The 20,128-nt window shown below is 42.7% G+C and overlaps 2 protein-coding genes across 3 annotated transcripts; one reads left to right on the top strand and one right to left on the bottom strand.

The window, feature by feature from the left end:
* Window positions 1-191: 191 nt before the first annotated feature.
* Window positions 192-9,297, bottom strand: LOC135492302 (DNA damage-binding protein 1-like). The gene is made up of 20 exons (XM_064778676.1): window positions 9,105-9,297; window positions 8,571-8,719; window positions 7,960-8,222; window positions 7,591-7,781; window positions 7,239-7,336; window positions 6,779-7,021; window positions 6,349-6,568; window positions 5,964-6,145; window positions 5,559-5,737; window positions 5,183-5,346; window positions 4,818-4,925; window positions 4,435-4,642; window positions 4,073-4,168; window positions 3,617-3,861; window positions 3,295-3,459; window positions 2,978-3,072; window positions 2,623-2,793; window positions 2,224-2,333; window positions 1,822-1,991; window positions 192-1,660 (listed from the first exon to the last, which is right to left on the bottom strand). Exons 1-20 carry the CDS (start codon window positions 9,163-9,165, stop codon window positions 1,350-1,352), a joined length of 3,429 nt encoding a protein of 1,142 aa, XP_064634746.1. The 5' UTR covers window positions 9,166-9,297; the 3' UTR covers window positions 192-1,349.
* Window positions 9,298-9,416: 119 nt separating this feature from the next.
* On the top strand, window positions 9,417-17,153 carry LOC135492281 (dynein axonemal assembly factor 3-like). Of its 2 annotated transcripts, XM_064778644.1 has the most exons (12): window positions 9,417-9,557; window positions 9,781-9,926; window positions 10,085-10,178; window positions 10,576-10,669; window positions 10,882-11,034; window positions 11,232-11,325; window positions 11,590-11,835; window positions 12,008-12,221; window positions 12,460-12,574; window positions 15,925-15,999; window positions 16,123-16,204; window positions 16,483-17,153. In XM_064778644.1, the coding sequence occupies exons 1-12, from the start codon at window positions 9,494-9,496 to the stop codon at window positions 16,540-16,542; spliced, it is 1,437 nt and encodes a 478-aa protein (XP_064634714.1). In that variant the 5' UTR covers window positions 9,417-9,493; the 3' UTR covers window positions 16,543-17,153. The 2 variants fall into 2 exon arrangements, with proteins under 2 accessions (XP_064634714.1, XP_064634715.1); XM_064778645.1 differs by lacking the exons at window positions 15,925-15,999; window positions 16,123-16,204; window positions 16,483-17,153 and adding an exon at window positions 13,086-13,157.
* Window positions 17,154-20,128: the final 2,975 nt, after the last annotated feature.

A 20,128-nucleotide genomic window follows, 5' to 3' on the forward strand; every position in this document is an offset into this window, starting at 1 on the left:
ATGGTTTGGTCTTCAGGCGCTCTCAGACTTGCATGTAACATCATTTTATATCTCTCGATATTGGTCTTGTGACGCACGTCATGTTGTGATTTCAAGTATTATGTGTCTCCATGGCAGAGAACAGTTGATATTCCTTCACGGTACTTCAGAGACTTCACGATGCAGTCACAAGTAAACAAAGGGAGGAGCAATTTAGGAAGCATTTTATCTTTATTGGTGATGAATACTATACAACAGTGTATATCAAAATAAACAGAAATATTATGATTCAGGAGACATGATATTTCAAGCAACTTTACTAGGTATTTCATCTCATGGTACATTACACAAGAATTGCAAGCACATCAATGTCAAATGCCATTAATCATAACAAACCAATACCACTCAATCTGAGCTTAAGAGACTTTTAATTCGTCAATGATTTCACGAAGTGGCCCATCAGCAAATTTTCATTTTGAGAAAACTCCACTCAAAGGTTTCAGTTTTGTTTGAATGACTCTGATTGGACGCAGATTGGTCACTTCGTGAATTCATCGACGAATTGTAGCAAATGCAAATGGAATGCGACCAAAATTTCTGCTCCATGTGTCTCCTTACCTCAGCAGGCCCAGTCTCGGCATTTGCTTGAAAGGAAGACAACATATACCTTTGTCAAATGCCATTGTTGAGCCGTCGCCCCATGCTGCTCAGACATTACTACTAAATGCTGCTCATGATCAAGAATAGGAAATTCAAGGATCAACAAAGGTGAGGGAAGTTGCCTTCAGAACAGCCAATGAGATGAATGAATACCTTTTACTTTTTGGCTTAAAGGTCTTCTGAGACACTTTCAAGTTCACGTTCCAAAACACAGATGCCATATTTAACACTAAACTAACTTTAGTTATATCTTTCACATCTAATATTTACATGATCTGTAATTTCAATTGATATTCTTACAGACATCGAACACATTTTCAGGCCCCACAACTTCATTCTAAAATCAGCAGCCCTGGAGCTGTGAGATTTCACAGTGTCATCATGCATCTGCTGTCACGTTGACACCAACTCCCAACCTGCCCAGAATCATGCACATAAATGCAGGCCATCCAACTCATTCTCTAGGGGAGCCTGAGGAAGGTAACTTGGTTAGTTGGGAGGGCCGAGTGATTCAAATTGGTTCTTCAGACCTCTCAAGTGTCCAAGAAAAACTACAAATCCCACTTCGAGGAGAGTCAAGAAATTTTACAGAGAGAAATGTCTAGTGAATCCTTGGGTGTTCTCGTGCAAATTTTCAAAATGACTACAGTCAGTTCATCTTTTATAAACTCAAGTCTGAGAAAGGCAAGTCACGTTACACCACAGAATGTTCAGTGAATCCTCGTAAGTTCCTCGATCATTTTCACGAGATCTTCCACCGTCGCTTCTCTCTTCATCCCACTTCCATCATCAATCTGCAACCCATGAACAACCTCCACCATCTTTTCCCGATCAAGATCTAAGTAACTCTCAATGAGATCGCCATCAATAAAGCCAGTCGACGGCTCCGTCTTCCTGTCCGTGTGGAAAGACCGCCAGAATGAATGATCAATCTTGCCAACGCTGCGGATAACCTTGGTCAGTTTATTCTGCACTTCGACCATGAACGTGTAGAAGTCTTGTGGAAGTTGTGTCAGCAGGCCTGGAACAGATAATAATGAAATAAACTGCATGTGACGTAAGGTCAGTCGATAAGGATATATTTCATGGTCGGCTATGGATGTCAACATTGTTAAACATATCAAGTTTGCTGCTTGCATGCTTCAAGTGTCCACTTTTGCTAATTTTCTCATTGCTACTTACATATTGCTCCATTGACTGTTCCGAAGAGCACTGACCCCTGAGTGGGGGTGCTACTCTCTCCAGGATGTTGCATAACCAATGACCCATGTCTGAACACGTTCACAAACTCCCCGAGATGGTACAAGCCAACTTCTTGTAAGTGTTGGCGGTCTTCGTCAGTTGTGGCAGCACTGAAGAAGAGTATGGAGATGTGTGAATGAACGGTCCTCAAGGGTAGTATTTCAGAGTGCAATTTCTTACAAATTATCAAGCTTTGTTGTTTAGGTGCTTCAGCATCATTTCAAGCCAAGAGTGTCACAGTTCTGGTTTGATGGGGTGGTAAACACTCAAAAGCCAAGTACCATATTTCAACTAAGCAGCCTAAAATCGATCCAAGATTGCCAACACATCACAACAACATACCTATCCTTCTGGCAGGTGAAGAGATTAAAGGAGTTCTCTGCTGCCAAGAATGTGTCATCATCTAGGATTTCCACTGCCGACACCCAGTTGGGATTGAAGTCGCGTGCAATCTGAAAAGTGAGTTGAAAATGAAGCTCATGGCAAAGGAGCACAGTTGGAACCAATTATATTGTAGCTGATTGCAGCATGGCCAATGTTGTGAACTCCTGAACATCAATCTTCCCCACTGTTCTACTTCAACAGCATGAGTTTGACTCCCAAGACAAATAAAACAGTACATGTACCATGAGCACTTCCTCAATCCAACTGACTCCTCCACCTCTGCCAGTGAACTGGTTAAGTGACGGGAGATACTCATCCCAGCAAGGACTTCACACCCATACGCTGGGTCATACTCACCTCTTCAAATGTTCCCTCCATCGGTTTATAGAGAAGTAGCGTAACTGATCGCATGAGGTCACCAACAAAGATGAAGTCACCCTTCGTCTTCAGGTAGAGAGCTATGATATTGTTGAAGTAGCTGCACTCAACTCGCAATTCCTTCTCTGCCGTCCACTCGAATAGTCGCACCTGAGATCATGACAAAAACTATCATTACATTTTCATACTCGCACGGAGGACAAGAGTAGTCTAAGAGTAGAAGCGACATCCATTTTAGCATGTCTATTTCAGCCAGAAAGTGCCATTGCAGACAGGGCCACGAAACAAGGGCAATTACGCAGACAGGGCCACAGAACTAAGGGCAATGACTCACCGTACTGTTGATGCTGGCCAGTAACTTTCCATTAAACTCCACCAAACTGTACGCTGCCCCTTTGATTTCCTTCTCTGCTACCTGCGATAGTTTTCCTGAAAATGAAAAACGATAAGTCAAGATCTGGGCCGACACTTCCAGCCAAGATAAGGATGTCAACATTTGCCTGAACTGTTGGCCAAAGCTCGACAACAGTCATTGATATCACCTCTGTATTCAATGCACCTTTCAATCAAACTGAACAGGATGGCATTTTTAATCAAGGGTATCTCAACTACTGATACTGTACCAATGATGAGCAGATAAACGTGACTGACCTTCATTGTAGTGGAATATCACAATGCGTCCTTGCTTGGGCTCAGCTTCCTCGGGATACACCATGGCTGTTCCAACGACGAAGTATGTGTTTGGATCATCTCCAAATTTAGCTGAGATGATACTAGTGGCAAACTCATTGTTCATGAACTGGTGGGCATGGTGAACTGGAACAAATAATTACAGAATTAGAAGTGTTTATTCTATCCATTATCAAATTATAGGATTGACAAGTACAACAGCCACAACAACAACAACTACAACAACAACACTGAAGAGAAAGGACAAGGCTATGTCTAAAGAAACTTGAATCCCCCTACTCACCTTCAAAAGTGTGTTGATCAAGCACAATCAACGAATGAACCTGCACCTCATTACCATAAGAGAAGTCTGTCAATGAGCTGCTAGCTGTTGACATAACTTTGGTATTTGAGCTGCTCGAGGAATTCAGGGCTTGTGTGCTGGCGCTGGGTCGGGCAGGGTAGGGCGCTGCACCATTGCTGTCTTGGAGGTCATACCGTTGACAGAGCGCACCGAATGTCTGCGAGGCCTCTTGGTAAGATATTCTCCTGAAAACACATCACTTACATGAATAGAACTCAATTTGGTTTTCTTCGATTTCAACTCTCTATCCTGCATGGAACTTTGTACAATGAGACATTGTTAGCCCATTCATGCAACTGCAAATCGAAATCCGCTAGCCATGATGAGCCTCCAAGCAGGCAAGCCAATGCTACAAGTACAATGTATGACCATAATCACCTCGACAAACTTATTTACCTGGGTGATTCACCAAGTGGCACTGTCCTAATATGCAGTTTCTGAATGTCATCAATCGTCCCTATTGTAAGGGCACTGGCATTGGCTAAGGCAAGGCTGAAATACAAACGAACTGGTCAGTCAATTGATAAAATTACCCAAACATATGAAAAAAAGTTGAGCAAATCAGAGGATGGATCATTTCCACAGAAAAGTTTTTGTTCTCTTCTTCTTCTGGGCCTACATTGGCAGGACACAGTTCCAAATAATTCGTATCACAATGTTGGGCCAAGTGACCAAGAAATTCTAGACATATTCCATATCATAATAAATTCTAAACTATCGACCTTGAGCTAGCTATTCTCAGTGGAGAAAAGACCAACCTGTCTGGGTATCCCGATGAATTCAAGGGACACATATAACTGACCTCCTTCAGGTTAACGTTTGAAAAGACTAGCTTGTGATTACTGGAATAAATCACCGTGGGGCGATCAGAGCAGGCGAAGACGTTCATGGTCGATAACGACTTGAATGTCTTCAGAACGGTCGGTTGTGTCCCCAGCGTCACTTTCTTCCTCTCCGATAGAAAACCTTCAGTGAGAAAATCATATCAGAATTATTTCCAAGTGTCACAAGTGTGTCAAGGCTTTTGATAAGATGATTAAAATATGCCTTCCTTTTGAAATGATATCAAGAACGCGCTATTCGACTCCATCAAAATTCTTCGTTATAGGATCAGTACTTTATACTTAAGACATCTATTTACCTGTTTCTGCATTAAGATTGAAATAAATTAAAGCACCATCCCCAAGAGCACACAGCAAATAATGGACGCCTTCGAACGTTGTCATCAGAATCGACCGAGGGATGATTTCTGAAATAGAAGAAAATCCGTTTTGGTGACTGAAAGAAAATGAACTTAAGCAAGACTTCATGATATAACTTGGGGCGGACATCAATGGAATAGGGCCATTTGAATAGAAGGAGGTATGTAACACCTGGCTATTGACAGATAAGATCAAATCTTCACACTAATGGTGACCAAGGCCATCAACGGTCGGATTGACAGTTAGACACAAGGAGCGATGGCTGGACAAGTCCTCAGATGATCAGACAGATGCTTGCACTCACCTCCACCAAGACTTTCCACGTGAAGACTCTCAAAGTTAGGCAGTTTTAGTATTCTGGCGGAAATATCAGTCCAGAGACCAACGGCACACCACTCAGCACGATCAGCTCCCTCTTTCAACGGGTTCACATCTATACAGGCAACTTCATGTTCCATGGTAGCCGAACTGAAAATGACAATATCATGAAAATATATGTATGTTAATGATGAAATTAACGAAACTTGATAGTAAGATTTAAGCAGAGGAGACTTCATTTCAATGCAAAAGCATTCCCCAAGGACACTTTTCACAATTTTGGACGAGTTTGCACGTATTTTTTGTGGTAAACACTGATGGTTTTCAGAGCATGTCTGACAGATATAGATGTTCCTACTCACCTAATATGTGGCAGTTTCTCTTTCTCTATTTCTAGATAATGAACTTCACTCCCAATAGCACATATAATCTGGTGTTGGTTGCACGTGGCCACACTGATATTCTTGCCCGATGGCGGTTTCCATTCCGCAACCATTGTTTTATTACTAGCACTGATCAATCGGATTGATAAAGCTGTTATCTGAAGGAGAAGACAAACGAATATAACTAACAGGTCTATGGTCCTACTCACTCCCAGGCTACTTTCTTCTCTCTGAATTATAAGTTCAAAGTTACAGTGATGCACTTCATAGTAGCTACTAAAATACAATGATTTTAACAACTTTGTCAATTTCAAACAATTAGATAGAACCAGTATACCATACAAATACTGATTTTGTTCCTCAGGCAACTTAGGGTGAGCATACCTGAACAATTTGTCCATGGCTGACATTACCACAGTAGAATGTCTGTTGTTCATCGTCGAAACCCCCCAACTCCGTCTCTTCCACCTCCTCCCCGTTCAGCTGAAGCACACGAGTCTGACCGACAAACGCTAGCACTATCAAACTGTCAAACTCTCCACAGTCTACCTTCAAGGGCCAGATACCTGAAATTGAAGAATATTTCTTCGTTAACAATTCAGAAATACCATTTGCACTGTAAGGGCATCACACTCCAGTTCATACCAAAGTTTACTTGTGACATCAATGACTTGCAGCTCAAAACTTCACCTATATACTAACTACTTTAATCGGAATGTCCATCATAGACCAAGCTGAAGACAACTGACTGGTTTCATCTTGTCAGTACCTTTGATTCCCGGCAGATCAATACTCGCATGTTCCTGGATCCCAATGCCATTCCTGATAATCCGCAACGAGCCCTCTTTGTCCACCCCAGAACATGTGACCAGCTGACCTTGACCTTGCCTTTCAAGGTCAACAACGCACATGTCAACGATCGGGCCAAGATTGGTGAATGTCTCCATGATTTGGACGTAGGAACCATTGTCGTCAGGCTCAACATTTAACTGCAAGTTAAAGACAAATCAGATTACGTACATACATCAAAAACTTGCAATCATGAAATGTCCACAATGCATTCCAGAGAACATTCAGGACAACATAGATAAGCATTGTCAAGCACTTTTGTCTGAGAAACAAGTAGGTTGGTTTGACAAGCACCCTGGGGGCCTATGACAAGAATTCTGATCCACTCCAAAGTGATGAACAGATCTTACCTTTACAAGTTGTGAATCTCCAAGCCTTGAACCAACGTAAACAACACCATTGTCCAGGTATGTGATACATTCTGCTATCGTTGTCTCGCCAAGTAGCTCAACTTTCAAATCTTTGACGATCGCCGTGCCATCCATCTTCTCCTCTTTCTGAAGGAGCAACATGAAGAGACGGCCCGCCATATCTCCGAGGAGGTATCGGGACCCATTTGTGTCGACCTTACCACAGCAGATGATGGTACTTTGCTGAAAACACAAAGAACCACTCATAAGGAGACAATGACTGCTGTAGAGAGTAACCTCCCTTACTGAAATATCAGCCAGAGGTCAAATGTGTTCCTTTTTTTAAATTGGCTTGAATCGCAGAAAAATAAGACTTTTCAGATATTTTGGTTGGGAGTCACCATTAAAATATGGCCAGTCGTTCAGTTTTGCCAATTGTTTGTTTCATCATGATACTCACCTTGATAACAGGTGGCGCTATCGCCAAGTAATTGTCACCTTTGTGGTATGTTATGGACTCCTGGCCAACTATCAGGGCTCCACCATGTGGCTCAGGAACTGCAAGTGGTAATGGGGATAGAATTGACACAAAGATTTAAACATTTTTTTATGCTTAAACGAGATATTTGAGGTAGACTGATTCAGAACATCCCTTCTTCAATCACCTACATAAGATGTTGGACAGATGCCACATTTCAATTTGCACTTTTCAGGAATGGCTGCCAAGGTCAGTAGGTCAGAGAGGATGATAGGAAGCTTAACCTCATCATGGGTCGAGAAATAAAGGACAAGTTAGTTGAAAGTGAACCAACCTGAGATGACCATACAAGCTTCAGTCTCCACGTTGTCCTGTTTCCATGGACCTTTCTGGAACTCCTTATCCCGCAAGGAAATTTCATATGTTTTGACATGTCTTCCATGGGGGTCTTGGTGGACAAGAATGATGGTTGGGACATGAGCTCCATGCAGGAACTGAACATCGATGACATTGAGCTCCTCCAGTCTGAAAGAAATAGATGCTAAATTACTGTACTCGCAAGAAAGATATGATAAAGAAAGCATAGAACTGCATTTTCAAGTTGGATTCAATGTTAGTTTATAGTATGATGCTACATACGACTGTCCTGGGACCTTGTCAAGCTGGTCATCTCTTCAAAGTACAACCCTCACAATTCACATACCTAATATTAAAAGCCTTTAGTTCTTTGTTCTCCCTGTCAAGAGGAACCACTTTAAAGAGGCCATCATAGAGCCTGAGCCCAATGCAGCGACACTGTGGGTCTATTATGCCAATGATACCAGTCTCCGACGGCCGGCCAATTCTGTCCTGGACATTTCCGTGCGCCCTGGTGATGATTTCTATATTGTCTCCCTCAGTGTGACACTCAAGGATCATAGCATTATAGCGCGCAGTCAGTAGGAACAGAAGGTCTTTTTCTTCACCCTGAAAATAGTAGTTCATTCTTTATCAAATCATATTCACAGAAATTGCAATTGGAAAAAACCTGCCCATTTCTTTACAATAGGTTGAAATAGAATGCCTTCCTGACCCTTGAAGCCTTTTGACAAAGGACAGGAATTTGCCCTCTATCTTTAGGTGTGAAAGCAATAAAGGTACCTTGTGCGTATTTTGGGATTACCAATTGACATTGGACAAGTTGGCAAGTGGAATAAAGGCAAACCTGAACAGTGGCGTCTGTGGCTTAGCACAGGTATGAAGACTATGAATGACACACCATTCTCCAAATGATGATGGAAATATCCATCCAAAGCTTCACTATACTAAACTTACTGGCGGTCTAAATAACTCTAAAACTGCGATCTTGCCATAAATGCCCACTTCCTTGATTGGTCTTAGTCCTTCTGGTGTCACTTCAAATATTTCCATCCGCGTGTTCTTGGCGATGATCAAGTTGAGATCACTGGCTGAAGTGAAGTTCCCTGCAGAAGAGAGAATGTAATTGTAGTCTTGTGGCCATTTAGCTTACCACTGCTTAATATACACCATTGTGTCAACTGTCATCAACCAATACGATGCACTCTGCAGCAGCATCAATCAAAGTACATTACATGTAATGTCACTTCTCCTCTTTCATTCATCTCTGATCTGGCTGGCTTCATTTCTCACAAAGTCATCATCATCTCATCATCTAGGCTTACCGATGATATTAATCGGTTGCATCATGTAAAGAGACCACACGGACATGGTATTGTGACATGCATTCAAAGTCAAAGACGGATCCCAAAATGAATAACATTCTCGACGGTCTTGTATTCTTTTTGCAATTTGCATTGATGGGGAATGGAGGAGAAAAGTGATTCTCACCGGTGACACACGCATTGACAGCGGTGGGTTTGTGAGCGGTGACAACGTAGTTACTAGCCATTTTTTATGTGCAAGTTGTGGACCAGTTTTCTTTTGATCAAAGGAACCCGAAGTCGACAGTATTAGGCCTGTTGTTATGCAATACTGCCCTTGCAAAGTCGCCGAACTTGGCGCCGCTGCAGCATGCAAAATCGACAATGGCGGAGCCGGGTTGGTATAAAATGCTACCGACGATCTGCCCGAAACCGGAACGAAGACGACGAATAGTTACAATTTCATCCGCCGATAGCAGGCAAGTGCTTCCGGATTTTTTGCAAGTTTTTACGAGTTTAGTTTTCTTCACAAATGTATCCATAAACTTGTGATTCCTCATAGACTTGGGAGGAAGAATGGATGGATTTGGAACAATCACTTGGTGGGGCTTTAGCCCTGCTATTGATCTTCTCAGCGAAGGTAGAAAACACCAAAATGAACACATAAATGAAGGCTGCTGATGAGAAGCTGTCACTCACAGTGTGAGTGTCACTGTCAGTGACAGTGACAGTGTCCGAGCCATTTGTATGAACAGTAAACTTGGTCAAAACCAAATTACTTTTGGTGAACTCTCAACATTTTAAAAAATGATATGATTCTAAAATCAAATGATGTAATTTCAACTTTCTTCCATTTCTTTCAGATGTAAGTGAGTGTCTTGAAAAGATGCACCTCAACTCGACTGCAGATCCAGACACAGTGCACATTCTCCTGATAGGCGGTGGTGACATAAGGCACATTCTAAAAACGATGTCGTGTTCATGGAAACACAAGAAGAAAAAGCTACATGTAAGAGGACACAGTTACAAAGCATGAATAGCAACAAGTACCTGTATTAGATATGTTTAATTTTAACTAAAAGCTGAAACATCATCATCATCATGTCAACTTTGATAACCTTTTCTGGTTTTTGCTGCTGCTCTTTCTTATTATTCATTTTCTTTCAGTTCTATATCATAGAGAATAATCTGGAGTTATATGCAAGAGACTTGCTGTTTTTCTCCATAGCCATGGAAACTCGAGAAAGGATGGGCTTACAAGGTAGGCTAAGTATTTGTTTCACTTTCCTCTATGTCACATTTAAAGCCAATGGGGCTCCAACCAAGCAAGGAAGAGCAATTTATGCTGTGATGTGATTTTCTGAAGCCTTCATGAGCAGTGATGCAGCGCTTTGAGCGATCCTAATGGATCGGATACTGCGCTATACAAGACTCGTTATATATATATATATATATGATGTTACACCTTATACCCTTCTGAATGATGAGATTTGCACAGAAAGGCAGCCTTTCTTGCAGTTTAAAATCCCTTTAATTGACAGAGTCACAAGTCATGATACAGACATGATAAACTTTAGGTCTGTAACAATAGAATTCTTACTTGTGGGATCTGTTATACCGAGCTCAACCCCCCAAAATACTATTTTTCCGTGTTTCAGAGAAAACTGAGCTGTTTTTAGAGTTGTATGGTAACACTCTCGTCAGGTATCAGTCTATGGAATATGTACAGAAATTGTCAACAGAATTTATAAAGTAAGTGCTCAAGGTGACATTTTAGGTCTCAGTGTCCAAAGAGTAATTGGCACAACCCCAGGAAACAAGTTTTAAGAAACCTGAAGAAAGTGGATATCTTTTTGAGAGTGGATAACTTTCTATTCCATTCTAAACCGATTTTGACAGTATTGGTGTTTTTACACATGTTGTTTTTGATGAACAACCAAAGGACTGTTACGATATGTTTTCAGAATGGTGACAGATTTTGACAACTTAGCGGAGAAACTGCCCTACATTGACATGTCACAGCTTAAGTTCAAGGAGAGGGACATGCTGGAAGCCATATTCAAATTCTGGCGGAATCCAAATCGTGAGAAAGATGTGTTTGACATTGAGAAAGCCTGGTGAGTAAATGGAGGAGAGCGACTTTGTTTCAAATGTACAAAACATCAGGCAAAACAACCTTATAAGCCTAAAGTGGTCGTTGACCTTTCATATATCCCTGCTGCTTCATATTGATTGAAAGGATACTTGTTGCTGCTGCAGTATCTCCATCATCTTGAATGTGATTACCCTGTACCATTCTATCCTCCTTATCCAGGGACCAGCGGCTACGAGCATATCTTGGAACACGATATGATGCCATTCCAAATTGCTTTGACTGGGATTACAGCATGAAGATGGCAGAAAGAGGGGTACGTTGAAACAGGAAAGGAATCTGGAGAGGTTTGGTTTGACAACTTAGTCTTTAAGAGATTATCACTGGCCAATCCAAAATAAATTTGTAGCAGTGAAAAATTTAAAATTTCACAGTCAAAAGTGTTAAATTATGGATTTCTGTGTGAGTTCATTAGGTTTCTGTTAATGGCTTGGCCATCCAAGTTATTGAAGTGCCAAAGAGACACTCTTGAGGCTCAATCTAAAGTTGCCGTTTTAAACATGTATCTTAACTTTTCCAGGCAGAAATTCTCAACAGCAGATTCTATGCCAAATGGCGGCTATCTGGTGTTGCATTTGAGATCAGAGACGGCACGTATAATGTCCCAAATAAGACATTGGCATCTGGGATGATTTTCAAGAAAGAAGGCGAGAGATTAGCCAGACGTGGCTACTGGGGTGACACCTTAGTCAGTCCCTACATCACCTTTGGGTTGGAGTGTGAGGAGAAAAGTTTCTTCAAGAAGTCGAACAATATACTGACAAGGGTAAGCAAACTCATTGATGTCTGAATAGTTACTCCAGTTTGGATCAAATAATCTTCCAAATGTCTAAAGGTTTCCGTGGTCACCAGGGAATCTCGGAGAGTTTGGTGGCCTTGAATTGAGATGTATAATGCTACCATTGCCATATTAACAGTTTTCCTGGTATCTTTTTCAGTCATCAGTTGACGTTGCAGAATACAACATGCTACAAATCTTACATGAACTCATGCACAAAGAGAAGTACATTCCATCAAAAACAGAAGTAAAGCCAGAGGAGCAGATGAACAAAGGTGCTACTTTGACTGAGATAACTGAGGAAGAAGAGGAGGAAGAGAAAACAAAAGAGGAGCCGTCCATGTCAGCTGCTAGTCCCCTTGATTTAGAATACAGTAAGTCTTGTTCTGAATCCAAATTTTGGTAAAAGTGAGAGTGAAATTGATTTCATCGGAATACCAAGTTTCTACAAACAGTTTCAATATGGAGAGAACTTGTCATAGAAAGTCTGGTTCATCCCTATAAACAAGACAGAATGCTTTTGCGGTGACCTCCGGTCTCCAGGGTTGTGAACATCCCTGATTGTGACTGTCTTCACTTTATGATCTACCTGATGAACTTTTCTGTTTTCAGAGTCTCTTCAATTAGACGATGTCCGCATCTCATTCCTGCCACTCAACTCCGCCCTAGATCTTCATAAAAAGAACAAATACCAGAAGTTATTCAACATCATATATTTTTCAAATAGGTTGGTATTCCTCTATTTTTTCAGCTCAGGTAGCCAGCAGTGTTGACCACTATGAGGCTGCTCATGCGGCATCTCTTTTCTGATAGAGATGTTCTCAATCGTGGTCTCCTGATCAGGGGAGGGGAGGTGTTGATGTCAGTATATCATCATTCCTGCTTCTCATTTTCCTTGATGATATTGATTGGGAGAGTGTCAGGGAAGAAACATTAGCAACATTTTTCTCAAAGAATTCTTTTTATTTATACCCATCTCTATTTACACTTTGTAACATGTATTTACATATCAGATACTGATGATTACCATAATATTTACAAATGTACAAGGACGAGAAAGCTTTCACTGCTAGTCTCCTTTAGACCTTTTTAGCACAGGGTTGGCTCTGTGAATTTTTTCCTCCTAGCCACTTTTTAGGCAAGTGGCTGTCACTTTTAGCCATATTGAGTCAGTTACATAACACAATATTACTGAGTTCAAAAAGTCCATTTTAGCACAGTTATAGTTCGAATTTCAGTCCATTTTGAGCTACATGTACATGTAGGTAAAGTCCTGATATCACAGAAAGTAACTAAACCTAGCACATAGTTGGATGTTAATGCGCCTGTAGATATTGTTCCTTCTTCATTGCGTTGTTCGTACGTGTGCGTTTGTTCGACAGCCACTTCTTGACTTGATCCGGTTGAATCTCGGCAACTTGACTCAAGACTTGGACGGTTGCTGGTGTCGGATACGGATTGTTGACGTTCAAGTTGTACCATTCATTCAAAACCGTGAGGGCTTTTTCGGAAAACTTAGGACGGCGTTTCTTCAATGAGTTCGGATTTGCTGGTGAATCGGCTTTGCGTTTCAGAAGACATTTCCTTGGGGTGATGGAAGTTTCGAGCAAGTTGACACTTTTCGTTACGCGGTTGATGAGTTTGTGTTGAAGGTTATCGTAGTATGCGTTGATCATGACTTTATTCGTCGGTGACATGTAGAGTTCGTGGAAACGTTCGGAGTCTAGCTGTGACTTCTGGCATTGGTAGAAGTTATGAAGGTCACTGGCAACTTCCCCAGCACGGTCCTTGAGTAGCTCGAACTGCATGGTCAAGGCTGATTCTCGTATCGGGAGTTCTGTCGGTGACGTGTTCTGGCTCTGGATCAGCGTGATCGGGTTTTGGTCATTCGTGCAGGCAGTAATCAATGTAAGGTGGAGGTCTTCAAATGCTGGATCTTGCGACAAACGACTGATGACTGTTGTTGGCGGACACTCTGGTGTGTTCACAATTGGCTTCGACTTGGACGTGACTGGAGTATTGACTGTAATCTGCTGGACCTCTGGAGCTATGACACGGACTGACTCTTGAACTGCTGGCTGTTGGACGATGTCTTGCTGGACCTTGCAAGTTCTGGCCTGAACTGGACTGGTTGCTGGAGTGACTGGTGTACCTGCAGTCTTAGGCGACTTGTTGACTTTGGCTAAGATGTAGCGGGTCAGGAGATCGGTGATCGTATCGGTGACATCTGGTAAACCAGCACTCGTTTCTTTCTTGGGTAGACTTTGGACAGTCTCGGCAGGTCTTGCTTGAGTTGGAGAGATGAAACCGCTGTCATCAAAGATGTCGGCAATCTCTTTGGCAGGCTCTGGCGTGGCAAGTGTGACTTCATCGAGGAGGTCGAGGCTGGTCTTCGGTGTAGCAGGGCAGGAGAATTCAGGAGTGGCAAAGTTAGGAACTTCGAACTCTGGGCTTGCTGGACTTGAGAAATCTTCAGACTTGGGACTTGGCACATCTTCCTGTGAAGACTCGGGAGCAGACAAGGCGGCCAAGGCTTGAAGGCTTGTCTCAGAACGGGCAGACGTCGGGATAAGTTGGCTGAGTAGACTCATGAGCTGTCGTTGTGTCGTCATCTTGGCAGAAGTTTGATATGATAGTTGTCGCAGGGTGTCACTTGTCAAGAGCTAGAAGCTGAATGATATTTCACTCAACTTTGCCCCCTTTTATAGTGACATTTTGACAGATGCTGATGGTCAAATAAATTGTCAATTTTTGATTGGTTTAGCAATCATCTGCTACTCTCTGATTGGTTGAAAGTTGATTTAAATGAACTTTTTCAAAATATAGTCACTAATTTGATAAAAAGTAGACTGATTCATATTCATCAAATTAGCTAATTGCCCTAATCTAATTGATTCTCAGGGAGCAGTGTTCATTGAAATTTCACTCACCAATTTGAAAATCTTTCTAATTAGCCATCACTAGTTAGGTAGGTCTTTGAAGTCGGTGATTAGTGTTCAGTGAACAGAACTCTGATTCTTTGTTCTTGGTTCAAGGAAACTCTTTATGCAGGTAGTTTTACTGGATTATTCAGGTATTCTTGCAACTTTAACTTATTCTGATATCACATAACATATTCTTGAAGCTAAATTACCACAAACCATGTTATTTGTTTCACCCAGTCTCGGGGATGAACTGAAGAGAAGGCCAGTTGCAAGCAAAACTATATAGCTGACAGTGAGAAATAGGATGCCACTACAGGATGATACAATATTGAATACATCGTAATCAACACGATAAACACTTCGAGGGAGGAAAGGCCCTATTGCAACACGAGTTCTAGGAACTAAATACTATAAATAATTGTACATAACTTTTTACAGAGCCACCAATGAACCCCACCCACGTCTTGCGCGAACAGCAATAATAAATGTATCTTCGAGAGGGTATGGCCTAGAAAGGCCCCAACTCTAAAACATCAAGTCAAGTTATGATATTCTGTAGTTGTTTGCTTTGCAATCAATTCCTTCTTCTGAGCATCTGAGTTTCTTCATCTTAGATTTTATGGAATACAAAAACCCCCATAAAATTACATTTGATGTATTCTGAACACATATTTAGTATGTTTCTTTCCTGTGTATTCTTTGATCGTTGTGAGATGTGTTCAGGAGTAATTAGCAATCCCTTTGATATTGGTGAGATGTGTTCAAGAGTAATTAGCAATCCCTTTGATATTGGTGAGATGTGTTCAAGAGTAATTAGCAATTCCTTTGATCTTGCTGAGATGTGTTCAAGAGTAATTAGCAGTCCCTTTGATCTTGCTAAGATGTGTTCAAGAGTAATTAGCAATTCCTTTGGTGTTCGTGAGTTGTGTTCAGGAGATGTCTTCACTGATTTATAATCTGAACTGTCTCTGGAACACTACTTTGGACTTGAACATGTCCAAGATCATTTTAAATATCTGAAATAAATTCTGATTTACTGATACTTAACATTGTGGGAACTCACTCTTCAGGCTGTCTCCTCAACTAAAGATGAGGAGACAAAGGTCTTAGCCCTTGTTTCATTGTCTTATCAAGTTCATCGTTTCTTCTTCAGCATGGTGCACACATTGACTCGCGAGATTGAATCCACGTTTGCTGACAAAGCCTCTGTTGTCTTGGAGACTGCAAAGTAAGTACTAGTACCTACATGTGTTCTGATCACCCCAGCTAGAAGCATAACAGCATTTATATGTACATCCCGATTTTGGAATTATGTCTAGTGCTAAAAAGTAGTCTTTCTCTTTCTTTTCAGGTTCATGATTGAGTTGAAAAAGGAACAGACAACCGAATTTGCAACGAAAATTGTGGGTCTAGGTGAAAAGGCAAACTGCAAGGTGAGAAATTGATGTAGCAAAGACAAAGATACACAGGGATAAGGATAGTATCATAAAGATGATGAAATACAGTCTGATTAGGCATGGGAAAGGAATTCATATAGGTTGTGCCAGAACAATCATTGGATGCACTGAAATGCACAGTTTACATGAAGACAGTGTCACAACCATCAGTGTCCTACCTCTGCACTTTAAAATTGTAACAAGACACCACGTTATGTGATGTAGGTTTTAAAGTGTATCCCAGTGTTGTCATATGTTGTTCTTGTTACTTTCAGCCTTGTGGTACTTACGATGGCCTGAATGACACCTTCATCAGACTAACACACGAATCGTAGAACATTACCTGGACTCGAACACTGCTGCTGTGCTTCTCAGTGGAAAGAGTTCAAATTGTCTTATCAGGAATAGGAATGCTGGTTCAATTGCTTAAATGGACCTGCAATGAAGGATTTTGAAGGGATACTAAGATAAGGGACAATCCACAGGACACACACAATCTTCAAACCTTGTCAAACAGGTTGTGGAGAAAGTGCTGCCTTATCATGTGCTCCTATAGTAGATATGCTAGCTAGTGCTGGTTTCCTGTTACCAGGACATGTTATCATGTGCTCATGTCCTGTTAAATGATCTACCCAAGCATTTGAAACTCTCCCCAAACATTCACTTTGTCTAGAGTCATCTTAAAACTTGGTTGTTCCTAAATCACTCTGGTAGTGTAGTGCCTTGATCATGCTTTGAAAAGGTCTGATATGAATGTTTAGATTATTATGTATATACAGCCTATTTTTAAGGTTGGCAGCACTTTCAAAAGTTACTGTAATCATACCGATAGACATCGAAAAGTGTACACAGCCAGTCAGTAGAATTCCTCTCCGTCCATTACTGCGAGTTTGTTCTGTGATCAACTTCATTACCTATATGTTGCACCTTTGTTTTGAACATTATTAAAAAGAACTGTTTTATAGCATATTTACAGTCTTCATTTTTCAAGTTTAAGCCTTCTGCTCTAGCTATAGCTTCAACCTCCCTGTTCACTTGATGACAGATCCAACCTGACCAAATTGAGACAACTCATATGTCCCCAGTTTCTCAGGTAAACAGGGATAGATGAGACAGTCACAGCCATCGAATCGGGGGTTGCTGCTCCGCTAACATGTTTACAGCATGGTGTTGTGAGAGACGAGACAATCACAACCAGACTGAGTCAGGGCTGACTACTCCACCACCATGTTGCCAGTACAAGGCATGGTGAAAGAGATGAGACAATCACAACCAGGCCGAATTTAATCATGGCTGGCTACTCCATTGCCTTGTTAACAACATGGTGAGAGAAATGAGACAGTCACAACCAGGCCAAATCATGGCTGGCTGCTCCATCGCCTTGTTAACAACATAGTGAAAGAGATGAGACAGTCACAACCAGGCCGAATCATGGCTGGCTGCTCCATCGCCTTGTTAACAACATAGTGAAAGAGATGAGACAGTCACAACCAGGCCGAATCATGGCTGGCTGCGCCATCGCCTTGTTAACAACATAGTGAAAGAGATGAGACAGTCACTACCAGGCCGAATCATGGCTGGCTGCTCCACCACTGTGTTGACAGCATGGTGAGTTAAATGAGACAGTCACAACAAGACTGAATCAATGCTGGCTACTCCACCAACGTGTTGCTAACATGGTAAACAGACGAGACAGTCACAGCCAAAGCGAATTGGGGCTGGCTGCTCCACCACCGCGCAGCTAACACGGTGAGCAAAGGGAGACAGTCACAACTAAACCGAATCGGGGCTGGCTGCTCCACCACCGCGTTGTCAACATGGTGAGTTAAGGGAGACAGTCACAACTAGACCAAATCGCAATCGTGGCTGGTTGCTCGACCACCGTGTAGCTAACATGGTGAGAAAGACGAGACAGTCACAACCAGGCCGATCAAGGCTGGCTGATCCACCGCCTTGGTAATTAATTGACAGCATGGTGAGATAGACAAGACAGACACAACCAGGCAGAATCATAGCTGGCTGATCCACCACCTTGTTGACGACATGGTGAGGGATATGAGACAGTCATAACCAGAGCAGCCAGCCTGATCTAGTTATGAATGTCTCGTCTGTCTCACCATGTTGGCAACGCTGTGGTGGAACTGGAGACTCGATCAGTCTGGTTGTGGTTGTGACTGTCTTGTCTTGTCTCGTTGACCATATTGGAATCGGAAAGGCAGAGCAGACCGCTCTGAGGCGCAGTTCCTATCCAACCGAGTTGTCAATACTGTGGTGGAGCAGCCAGCCCCAATTCGCTCTGGCTATGACTGTCTCGTCTCTTTACCATGTCAGCAATACGTTGGTGGAGCAGCCAGCATTGATTCGGTCTGGCGGAGACTGTCTCGTCTCTCTCACCGTGCTATCAAAACGGTGGTGGAGTAGCCACTCCCCGATTCAATCTGGTCGTGAATGTCTCGTCTCTCATGGAATCGGGAAGGTAGAGCAGACCGCTCTGAGGCAGTTCCAACCCAACCGAGTTGTCAATACTGTGAAAGTGATGCCACTGACATATCGATACCACAAGAAGGAGACACCAGGGCCGGGGTGGAGGATCTGCGCTCCGTTACCAAGTCAGTGAGCGGCGGCACTTTCCCGCGTCGAGGCCCACTATTCCTTTTACACCGTGTCTCGGTCCACCAGTATCTGACGTCGGGTGGGATCTTCTTCCTTTTCCAGAGGGGCACAAGCTTGTGTTTCCCTCCCTATGCCGAGTGGGAGCCGTAACTGACGAAGACATATCACTAGTGGTGGGGGCAGCATAGTCCCATTTGCATTGGTTGTGACTGTCCCACCTACCTCACTGTTTCAGCAAGCTGCTAGGTCCGATTACGCTGATGGAGCAGCAGGCAGCCAGTCTGGTTGCCTCAAATCTCTCTCACCACACCATGCTTCCAACACAGTGGTGGAGTAGCCAGCGCCAATTCGCTCTGGCTGTGACTGTCTCGTCTCCTCATGTTAGCAATACGTTGGTGGAGCAGCCAGCCTTGATTTAGTCTGGTTGTGATCGTCTGGTCTCTCTCTAGCAACACGTTAGTGGAGCAGCCAGCTCCGATACAGCTTGGTTGTGACCGTATCATCTCTCTCACCATGTTAGCAACACGGTGGTGGAGCTGCCATCCCTGATTCAGTCTAGTTGTGACTATCTCGTCTCTTTACCAGGTTGTAAACACATTCGCGGAGCAGCCAGCCCTGATTCGGCATGGTTGTGACTGTCTCGTCTCTTTCGCCATGTTGTCAACACAGTGGAGGTGCAGCCAACCGTGATTCGGTCTAGTTGCTACTACCTCATATCTCATAGCTTGTTGTCAACACGTTTTGGAGCAGCCAGACTCGATTCAGTCTGGTTGTGATAGTTTTGTCTCTCTCACAATGCGTCAACACGGTAATATAGCAGTCAGTCCTGATTCGGTCAGGTTGCGTCTGTCTCGTCTCTCTTAGCATACTGTCAGCGGATTGTTCGAGCAGCCAGCTCTGATTCGGGCTGGTTGTGACAGTTTCGTCTCTCTCACTATGTTGACAATACGGTGGTGGAGCAGCCAGCCTTGATTCGGTCTAGTTGCAACTGCATCATCTCTCGCAGCATGTTGTCAACACTGTATGTTGTTGGAGCAGCCAGCCCCAATTCGGTCTGACAGTGACTGTCTCATCTCTTTACCATGATGTAAACACGGTGATAGAGCAATTCGGTCTAGTTGCCACTGCCTCATCCCTCACAGCATGTTGACAACATGTTAAGTTGTTGGAGCAGCCAGACCCGATTTGATATGGTTGTTACTGTCTTGTCTCACCTTGTTAGCAAGACAGTGATGGAGCACCCAGACCGATTCGGGCTGGTTGTGAGGGTTGTCTCGTCTCCTCTCACTTTGTTAGTAAGACAGTGAT

The sequence above is a fragment of the Lineus longissimus genome, chromosome 8, assembly GCF_910592395.1.
Source record: "Lineus longissimus chromosome 8, tnLinLong1.2, whole genome shotgun sequence".
NCBI classification, from domain to species: domain Eukaryota; kingdom Metazoa; phylum Nemertea; class Pilidiophora; order Heteronemertea; family Lineidae; genus Lineus; species Lineus longissimus.